Source organism: Gavialis gangeticus, unplaced genomic scaffold, assembly GCF_001723915.1.
Source record: "Gavialis gangeticus isolate Ggan-Ray unplaced genomic scaffold, GavGan_comp1, whole genome shotgun sequence".
Taxonomy (NCBI): Eukaryota; Metazoa; Chordata; order Crocodylia; family Gavialidae; genus Gavialis; species Gavialis gangeticus.
This window is the reverse complement of record NW_017729014.1, coordinates 16,770,009-16,780,541: the sequence shown is the minus strand read 5'-3', so window position 1 is coordinate 16,780,541 and position 10,533 is coordinate 16,770,009. Positions and strand designations below refer to the sequence as shown.

The 10,533-nt window shown below is 44.0% G+C and overlaps 1 protein-coding gene across 1 annotated transcript in view; it reads left to right on the top strand.

The window, feature by feature from the left end:
* Nucleotides 1–3,643: 3,643 nt before the first annotated feature.
* LOC109293766 (arylacetamide deacetylase-like 3) overlaps nucleotides 3,644–10,533 on the top strand; it is a 14,564-nt gene continuing 7,674 nt past the window's right edge. The window contains exons 1-3 of the mRNA XM_019511863.1: nucleotides 3,644–3,820; nucleotides 8,923–9,139; nucleotides 9,983–10,046. Of these exons, the coding sequence (XP_019367408.1) occupies nucleotides 3,665–3,820; nucleotides 8,923–9,139; nucleotides 9,983–10,046 (437 nt within the window). The 5' untranslated portion in view covers nucleotides 3,644–3,664. The remainder of the gene's footprint in view (nucleotides 3,821–8,922; nucleotides 9,140–9,982; nucleotides 10,047–10,533) is intronic.

Here is a 10,533-nt window from a genome sequence, read left to right as displayed (position 1 = left end):
GATTTCTTGTTCTGCAGTTTGCATTCAAGCCGTTTTGTAAAGCTCTGTTGTTTAAGAACAGCTCCCGTGAGGTCACTGATGGATGTCCAGGACAGGTAAAGGTTCTGGCATTGGCTCATGTGTCTTTCTGGTAGTGATGTCAGATTGGTGTCCACTTACTCTTTCACGTGGAGATTCCCCAGTTTGTCCAAATTAGACAGAAGGGCACTGTAAACAGGTGATGCCAGCTATGCCCCCTCATCAGCACAGGTGACTTCATCACTGGACCAAACAGCGTGGATTATAAGGCAGGGTAAGCTTCAGGCTAAACTGTTGATCCTGGAGAAAGGTGTAAGCAATGAAAACCAGGATCTTATCACTAGCATTAGGCAATGTTAAGTATAGGTGTTGATGCCAACTCCCTCTCTAATTCATGCTCCAATTGAGCAATCATACATGCATCAAACTTCAGCGGTTTGCTCAAGTATTATTGGTGTCAAAAGAAATCCGTTGTTGCCTAAGAGTTTACTGAAACAAAACCAGGCACAAAATTAAAATTGTGATATGGCATCTAGAAGGAGATTCCTATACCTAAGTTTTACCACAGTGGTCTGAAAACACTGGCCTTCTTGTTTTTCCATCTGTCCATATGGAAACTAGACTGGAGGAATACTTAACGGTGTATATGGTACTGGTTGGGGGTGTTATCTTTATTATAATTAAGCACTGGCATTGTTCTGAAACAGGACTTCAGATAAATATGAGAAAAGGTGATTTTCTAGAGAGGTGGAGTTTGCTGTGATGCCTGCAGTAAAACTGTGCTTAAAAGATAATAAAAAATAAAGGGGAGCTACTGGTTCTCTAACCATGACAGCATAGTTAGTTTTTTTTGCCCCCTTCTAACAGTCAGACTCTGAGAAATGTGTTCCAACATATATATGCATTGTTTTATTTCTTGCCAGTTCTTTTTTCTTTTACCATGAAAATAAAGTCTAACGCATAATATCATCAGATGAACATAGCTTTGGAGGGTTTTCTAGAGACAGGTCCTCAAGGACCACACAAGGTGCAGCTGGGGTAGAGTAGTCTATGAGGCCCATTGGTCTTTACCCAAAAGAGCCATCCTTATTTGTCCTGCCGACAACAAATCCATGTTTATTCCACCTGTGGTAGCAGGCAGGGGTTGCAGGGCTCCCTAGCACGTGTCCTCCATTCACTGGTCCATCCCTGCTTATGATACAGAATTTCTTCTCCATACGTGGCCTTTAATGCTGTAAAGATCCCTGAGAGTTTGGTCTTGGGTCACCCAGCAGCACATTTGAAGCATTAAGCAGATGTACACAACAGGAGGGCTTCTCCTTCAGGTAGTAATTGCCTGCATATCCTCAGATAATGAAATGTGTTAGCAAAGAATGGATTTTTGTATTGCACTGCAGAATGGACAACAATTCTGATTTGCATCAGCCCAGACTGCCATAGTGCTAGATTTCTCATGGAAACAGAAACTCGTCTTCCTGTAGAAAAGGTTTTCAGAATAAATGATGTTATCTCAATTTGAGCTGAATCCTTTGTTCTGGATGAAGAAATTAGACTGTTTTATTTTAAGAATATGAAAACAAAACCTTCTCCCAGTTTCTTTTTGTTTCCAGTCAAAATACTTCCTGGACCTGAAGTCCTGAGTCATTCTGGTGTCCTGTAAACTTCATTTTTTCCACAAATGAACTGCTATTTAGAAAAAAAGTTTGCCTAGTTCTAGTTTTATCCAATGATGTAGTTAGATCAAGACCTGATCTGAGCAGGCTCATGAAAATGGACAGTTTGGGGGTCAGGCCGTGATAAGGTTGTGGATCTGTATTTCCATAGATGCTGTATCTCAGTGCTCTGCTCAGCTTGGATGGGAGGTCAGCAATCGCTCGCTGAGAGATCAGAACAGGAACAGCGTGGGTGCTGAGTGTTGGCTGTGGCTTGCGGTCATGGGCACATGAGGTCTTTCTACCAGTGGAATTGTTGTATTAACCAGTATTAAAAAAGAAGGGAATGGTCAACTCAGAACCCCATAGTGGGGCAACCTCCCCCAAGCTGAATAGGGATTACTCCTGAATATGTCAAGGGTAAAACACTAGCAGCACAATTTACACCAGTTTAAGTTTTGTCTGTACACATCTGTCCCAGGGTAGACATTTGCTAAAGGCTCCTGGTACTTTGGTGCAGTGATAATTGCCAACTGTCTGAGATGCCTGTAAAACTGTCTATTCCTGGTCCAGATGTAATTTATGTTCATATATGCAACCCTTCTGCTGAGCGCCTGTCAGCAGCAATAAAGGGCTAGGTTCAAGTTTAGGATACTAAATATATGTTACCTTGGCTCGAGCCCCCACCCAGTCTGCCTGGGAAACACTAGATAAATCACTAGGGTGTCCAATAAAGCCAACAACTCTTCCCTCGCAAGCAGTATGAGCACAACCCCCGATTTATTACGGAGACAAACACCAGCACACAACATACCATCAAATAAAATAAAAACACTGTTCTGGTTCAGAGTATACCCTGTATCACTCCTACCCCTATTGGGGAGCCTTCAACCCTCAGGTTTGGCAGTACGAGAGTCTCAAACCTGAAAAGCTTAGTCCCTGGGGATTTAGATGCATTATTTTCCTCGCTGTCACCATCCACTGAGGGTGCCAATTCCCTCTGTGTTGCAAAGAGCCCTTCAGTGAGTTAATGTAGCTCGATAGAGCTGCTGGGGAGCACTGATCTCTGCTCCTGCCCCAGATTCCCATTGATGTGACTCCACGAAGTGGCTGTGAAGCTCCAATCTCAGCTCCTGTTTGAGTGACAGCAGGGGTGAGCTACCAGCTCCTGCCCTGGACTCCTAGTCCAAACCCCACACAGCTACTGGACTGGAGAAACCCTAGCTCTCTGTACTACCTGGCCGCAGGTATAAAGCAGCTATAAAGCTTTACTCCCTATGTAGGACATTGCCAGTGCTTAGGCTGTGGGCATAGTTCTCTCTCTAGGAAATAACCGTAGGGCCCCTTGTAGTCTTTGTGTTCAAGAAAGAGGGATCTAGATGTTACATCCCTTTCCCTTCCCATAGTACTGATGCCAAAGCCAAGAAAAAATTGCTCGCACTGCTCTAGGGGCAGGAGAGAAGAACAGACCTGTAGGCTTGGTGAAGGGAAATTCTGAGGAAACCCTGGTACTACAAAGGGATTTCTCTGGTCTGATGGATTCATACAGTGAATGGAACCTAAGTTAAACCTAAGTTACAAATATCATGACAGGAATGTAGCCACCTCACTCCCTCGTGTGCTGTAGAGTATGAAATGAGAGCCTCAGGCTCACTGATGCAATGAGCCATTATACTCTGATGCACCTTCCTAGGACCGGCACGGCCATGTCGGGCTCTGCTATTTGGAGAGCTGCCTGGTTTTAAACCACAGGTAAACACAAATATTAATAATAATTTATGTAAGCCTCTCCCACTTCTCATTATTACTGTCCATCACTCTGCCTGTGCTTTAATTGTCATATACCTCGCCCTACTTACCAGCACTGTTAGGTGCTGAATGAAAGGGTGAGAAAGGAACTATAAATTCTGTGACCTGATCTTGGGAGACACTTCACAGTCACAAGAACTAGGAGTGTGGGGTCCTTTCCTCACTTCTGTCCTTAGCACAGGGACATGGAACTCACGTTAGCATTAATTATTATTGCTCTGATCATCTTGGTGGTATTCCTATTGCACTATGAACAGCCCAAAGCAGAAATCCCTCATGAAGTTTGTGGTCGTGTACTGCTTCACATTTTTCATCACATTGCAAGAGTCTCATTTGGTTTGGTAAGTGTGCCTTGCTTGAAACTGTTGTCTGATTTTATTTTGTAATGGAAAGGGGGAGATGGTTGGATCTTATGAGCTGATATTTTGAGATACTGAAAAGAACTTTATAGAAGGATTGGGTGAGCTCTCATGTCCTGTTAATGAATAGAGAGGAGTCCCAGAGCACCCACCGAGTCAGCATCTATGGCCACACCAAAGATTTTGTGTGTTTAATTTCAAACAGCCATCATGCAGGAACAGTGGGATCTACTCATGGTGCTCTCCCAAAATGAAATGACAGTGGTTGAGAACCTTTGTGAAACTTGTTCCTCTGATATCATAGTCCTGCAAAGGCTTCTCTTTGAAGCCAAAGCTAGAATTATCATGAAACTTAAATGTAAACTCAGTACTTGGCCCTATTATAGAGGTTATGTGACATGGACAACTGCTACCAGTAGTCGAGTTATCTCTGTAGCAGTTAAATGCATAATTGACTTAACTGCACAACATACCCTTGGCCAGGTTTTACTTATTGCTTTTAAAGTATTATAAACATCGGTTAAGTTCAAAAACCCCTCAAGAGCATAGCAGTTTTCCTTCCCAATGTCCACTTTGTAATGTGCAATAAACTCTGGTTAATTCCTCACTCCAGCAGAACCAGTAAGTGATAACCAAGTCATGGCTGATTTATTATCAGTAGTGAGCCATCTTTACCTCTGAGAGAACAAAATATTTTTTCTTTGGATATTTTTAATGAAAAAACTTGTAGAAATACTGAGTTCCAGAGTTATACTCTCTACATTAGAATTGTCTGATTATACAGGAAGTGGATTATATAGGGAAATAGAAATAACCAGTCCAAGAGTCTTACAGGTACTTGTCACCTAACTAGGAGATCATTCTGCAATATGGACTCATCGATCATCAGTGTCTTGTTCAATCAAGAAAAACTGAAGAGAATCCAGTGCTTTGCACGTATCACTGGGCTAACAGTTCATCTCTGTTAAGGAACAGATTGAGTGGCCACACACCCAACAAAACAGGGTCCCAGACATGAAGAGGGATGTCCAGCTAACCTGGTTTTGACAATTTCCAAACATGAAGAATCCACAACTTCTCTAGGTAGTCTGTTCCAACGCCTGACCACTCTCACAGTCAGAAAGTTCTTCCTAATTTCCAGCTTAAATTTCCCCTGCTGCAACTTGAGGCTGTAGCTACTAGTCCTGTCCCCTAGAACCACAAAGAAAAGCCCATTTCCAGCCTCTCTATCAGTTCCATAGTAACAAAGTTTGACACCCGGAGCAAAGCCCTCAACAGCAGCCCACCCTTGCCTCATGCACAGATCCGAGGGGCACATGCCCCCCCACCATGCTTGCCCATGAGTGCATGCAGCAGCAGGAGCCGCCCTTCCCCCATCCCCATGCCCCGCCAAATAAGCCGCTCGCGGGTCTGTCCTGCACTGTGCCCCGGCTGGGCAGTGCCTGTTGGTGCCCCTACACTTGGGCGCCCGGGGAAGTCTCCCTGCTCACCCCCCCAACCCTTGTTACAGCTCTGATCTCCATAATCACCCTTCAACTATTTGAAGATTTTTTTCAAGTCCACACCCTGGTCTTCTCTTCTCCAAGCTAAACTCTTCCTTGTCCCTTTGCTGTCTCATGATGAATTTGGATGATATGGTCTCCAGGACAGGAACCATGTCCTTCCTCTTTGTAAAGTAGCCCAGCACATTATTAACTGCTTCAAAAACAGACAAACAAACCATAGTTCCCAATTGTCAGATAGGTTTTTGTTTGTTTGTTTTTGCAGCTGTTGCTCATGTGCAATGAGAAGACTTTTCTACAGTTTCCCATCTGGGGACACTTATAGCTGGGGGAGATCATCTAGGTTCTGCTGTGGCCAGTGAGAGTTTTCCTATGGACCTCAGCAGATCCAGGAATTCACCCTTACTGTTTTGTGACTCCCTTAAGGAAGTTGCTGCTTGAGGAATGCAGTAATGTAATAGCCTAACCCTATCCGGGATTTCTGTAGTTGCAGTTATAAAGAAGAAACTGGTTCCAAATCAGAAAAAAAGGTAGCCCCAAGTTTCATTGGATAGTTGTGATGTGATAGGTGTGGGATGGTCACCGGTCAGCCAGAAAGACCTGCTTCTATTCATATTTCTAAAGCAAGTTTTGAATTTGTGTGGCTTTGGAGAAATAACAGGAAATCCCCTTCTTCACTTATTTGTCTGCTCATGAGATGAAGATTGCTACAATGGGAGATGCAATCCTTGCACTTCCTGAAGATTTTTAGCACCAATTCTTTTCCTATTTAAGGGAAGCTGGGAAGACCCAGCTCCCCAAAGTGCCATCTGTGGTAGGGTCCTGCAAAAAGTCCGTAGAGTTTAGGGACTGGTTAGCTCAAAGCACTGGCAGGGAACTAAGATATTTCACCTGTGGTGTTGGGGTCTAGGTGCACTCCTGTCTGAGTCGGTAGTGACCTACCATTGTTGATGATCCTAAGGCCAAATGGTAGCCTGTGAGTAGAAATAAGTGGTTGTCTGAATCCATTTCAGACTGTAGATGCAGCCACATTGCCATGTAATGGTCCCTTGGTGGGTACAACCAATACAAAGCAAAGTTTCAATTGGTCTTGGAGATCGAATTTTCCATCCTCTCCATCGGACAGAATACTGTTGGGATGCACTGACTGGGTATTGCATGAGTCCCAAACCCATCCATGGGAGACCTCCCAGTGCCCCAGGTTTCTCTCCTCTGTGCTGCACTTGCCCAAGAATCAGAGCGAGGTTACTCCAGGATAACTCCTTATCTGTGGCAAGCCTCAGTTCCACTGCCCTTATCCTAGAGCTTGCTGCTACAGTAAGGGAATCTCTGCCAGCCCTAGGTGGCCTCCCCACTGGGTTGTGGAAGAAATTTTGGGTCCCTTTTTCTGTAGAAATGGTGAGGCTGGAATATCACTTGCCCAGAAATCACTCTTTCTATAGGTAATCAGTGGAAAGGAGACAAAATAAAAAAGGATTTATTATAGAGGAGAAAGAATTATACAAGTGTAGTGCACCCAAAATGTGCACGTCATTCTGTGCTATAAAATGTTTTTCACATTGCTGTGTATCTTGTTTGGCTGTACAGCATGATTATGTTTCTGTGTAACATAATTGTTATATATTGTTCCTTCTCTAGGACTGACGGGGAGGGGGAATGCTGGAAAGCTTGGTGGAGCCTGAGGCCAGGTGGTACAGAGAGCCAGGGTTTCAAGTCCAGTAGCCGTGTGGGGTTTTTGGACGGGGAGTCCAGGGCAGGAGCTGGTAGCTCACCCCTGCAGCCACTCCGGCAGGAGCAGAGATCAGCACTCCACAGCAGCTCGGTGGAGTCTCATCAACAGGAATCCGGGACAGGTGCAGAGATCGGCACTTCCCAGCAGCTCAGCAGAGTTGCATCAAGTTACTGAAGGGCCCTTTGCAACACAGAGGGAACCAGTGCCCCCAGTGGACAGCAACGGTGAGGGTGACAACGCACCCAAATTCCCAGGAACTAAGCTCATTTGAGTCGAGACCCCCTGCTCTGCTGAGCCTGGGGTTGAAGGCTCCCCAGTAGGAGTAGGGGTGATACAGGGTATACTTTGAACCAGGACAGTATTTTTGCCTTGCTTGACTGTATGTTGTGTGCTGGTGTTTGCCCCTGTAATAGATCAGGGGGGTGCATTCATTTGGCTTGTGAGGGAAAGGTTGTTGGCTTTCTTGGACACTCTAGCGATTCATGTAGTGTTTCTCAGGTGGTCTGGGTGGGGGCTCAAGCCAAGATGAAATATATTTAGTACCCCAAAATTGAACTCAGCCCTTGTTGCTGCTGACAGGTGCTCAGCAGAAGGGCTACCCAAGCAAAAGTGGCTAGGAGTTTGAAGACAGAAAAAACAAACAAGTGAAGTTTCTTACTGTCTTCTGGCTATGCTCAAGCCCTCCTGAGAGACTTTCAAGTTTCTCCACAGTTCATCTTCCTACTGATTTTGTCTGCCCTGGCTGCTGCCACAATTCAACCTCCAAAGGCCATGACTCAAAGACCATGATTCTCTCATAGCTAGAAACTAAAAAGCCTTGAAAGTCATCACTCCTTGACCCCCACACCAGGCAACATTATTTTAATTGCTCGTGAGTCAACAGCAACCTCCAAATGTATCTGGACAGTCTGAGGTACCTGAAACCCCTCTGGCTAAAGCATTATTTCTTCTAGTTGCCTCTTTATTGTGGAGTTGATTTCCTTCTTACAGGCACACAATGCCTTGTTTTGTCCAACCCAATAATGACTCCTGCTGCCTGTGTCTGGGAATTGTAGGTGTCTTTAAATATGCATGCAGGAATCCCTTGGGTGAACCAGGTCCAAAGTAATAAAGCGATAACAGTATGACATAATTTTTACTGTGATAAAAGTGACATAAGTAGATGCAGCGTAACATAGGCAGACAAAGTACTTTGGGTAAATGTGATATCTTTTATTAGACCAACCACATAGTTGGAAAAATTGTTTTTTGCAAGCTTTCAGGCACAAACACCCTTCTTCAGGCACAGGGAGAGTCTCCTGGTGTTTCTGGTCTCTCCTGGGTGGAAGAGAAGCCAATATGCAAAATGCAGGTCTCTAAAAATGCTGGTAGTGAAGACCAGAGGGGATGGGAGACAATGGGTGCAAGACAGGTAGGTGTGGGGAAAAGCTGGGAATGGTGATTTGGTGAATGAATGTAGCTGGTAAAATGTAGAGAATTTGCCTTGGGTTATTGGACGGCAGGTAGGTTATAATGTGCCATAAATCCAATGGCTGTCTGTATTTAGTCCATGATTTTTTGTGTCCAGTAGATTTATGAAGTGAAGTTCATAGGTTCATCTGCAAAAGGTATTTTGTAAATTCACTTTGATGATTAGAATTGAGGGATTGGAGAGAGAGTGGTTGTCTTGTGAGAAATGTGCACCCACAGGTAATGTCCCCTACAACATAACATGGGCTTTTCAGTCAGGCTACTCATGCCATGTCAGTACAATAAAAATGTAAGGAAACATTCAAGACCTGCTGCAACCCTCAGAACATAACACAGTTCACAACAGCCGGATAATTCCAGGTTTTTTTCTTTATAAACAGGAATTAATCTTGGAGAAATTTGGAATATACGTGGACCATCACATCATTAGGTTGGTGCTTAATCTAGCACCATCCGGGGACACTTCAAAGCTCTTTATCAAGGATTTGACTTTCGAAAAGATGAACGTGAGGATCTATCAGCCAAAAGTGCCATCTGCTGGCCTGAGGAGAGGAGTTGTTTATTGCCATGGAGGAACAGGCCGGTTTGGAAGCATCAGTAAGAAGTTTAATAGAAAAGGCATTTGGACCTATGTGAATCTAGAAGCTGTAAAGAGAACTATGGAGTTATTTTTATACAATAGTGTTTCTTAAATGACATGCTAATTAGGCAATATTATAACCCAGGAAGCTGTTCAAAAATGGATTCTAGTAACACACTTAAACTGAGAAGCAGCCTACATTTATTTACACTGGAGCAAAGTTGCCGCTCGGTATTTTCTTGTATGGAAATCTGTAGTGTCAAAGAATTGCCATTCTCTGCTTAGTCATAATAAACCTTACCTTAATATATCCCCTCCTAGTTTTGTGGGGCAGGGGGTGGGTGTGTGGGACAGGGGGTGGCTGTGTGTGGGGCATGAGAAGCCCCAAGCAGCCACTTGCAGGCTGGAACTTTGCCACAGTTTCCCACATTTTTCTCCTTTAAAGGAGAATCCATTTTTCAAGTTTGTTGATCCCTTTTTAAAGTTTGTTCACGACCCTTTCAAATATTCTTGCAACCCACTTTTGGGTCATGACCCACAGGTTGAGAAACACTGCTCTAAATCATCCCAGGTTGAAGAAAATAGAGGTTCCCAAAATGCATGACTATATAGTGTTGGCAGATTCCTACACAAGATATCCAACACCTACCAAAAAACTATAAATCTGTCTCCAGTGCACTAGATGCTTTTGAAAAGTGGCTTCCTGGATGATTAAATAAGAGATTTTGTTCATTTCCACTTAATACTGGTGAAGAGGTGAGAAGCAGCTCTTCAAAATGAAAATCTCTCTGAATTTTGTCCTTATTTCTGAAATATAATGTTTTCAAGGTATTGCATTGATACAGCTCTTTATTTTGCAGAAGTCTATGATAGCTTGTGCTGCTCTATAGCCACAAAGAGTGAATCAGTGGTCATGTGTGTTGGGTAAGTGAACTTTCTCTATTTGCACTCTCTGGGAACCATTTATGTCTTTCACCTGGTAGGTTTGTATACCCCAAATCAGCTACTAGACCTTGAAAAGAGAAAGTTAATCAGAAAAAGGAACACACTGATCTTGTAGGGTAACTTGGAATAGATCTGGAGCAAGTCTGGTTCGGAGCCAAAAAGAATAGACCAAACAAACGGGAAGAAAGGACTTGAGCCAATGAAAAGGCATCCTTTCACCCAGTGTTATGTGCTATGAGCTGTTCTTTGTAGGAGGACAAAAATCCTCAGATGTCTTACTGCATGTGAACCTCCGTCAACTCCAGCTTGGCTCTGGCAAGCTCCTTGTGCAAGGCATTTGTGTCTCTGCCTCTGTTCCAGGTCTTCGTGGTGTTTGTGCTTGAGAGAGGACTGCTCGGCCTGCTGGTGCCGGTACAGGTGTTTCATTGGCATCAGCTCCTTAGTGAGGGCTTGGGCACTGTTGAGT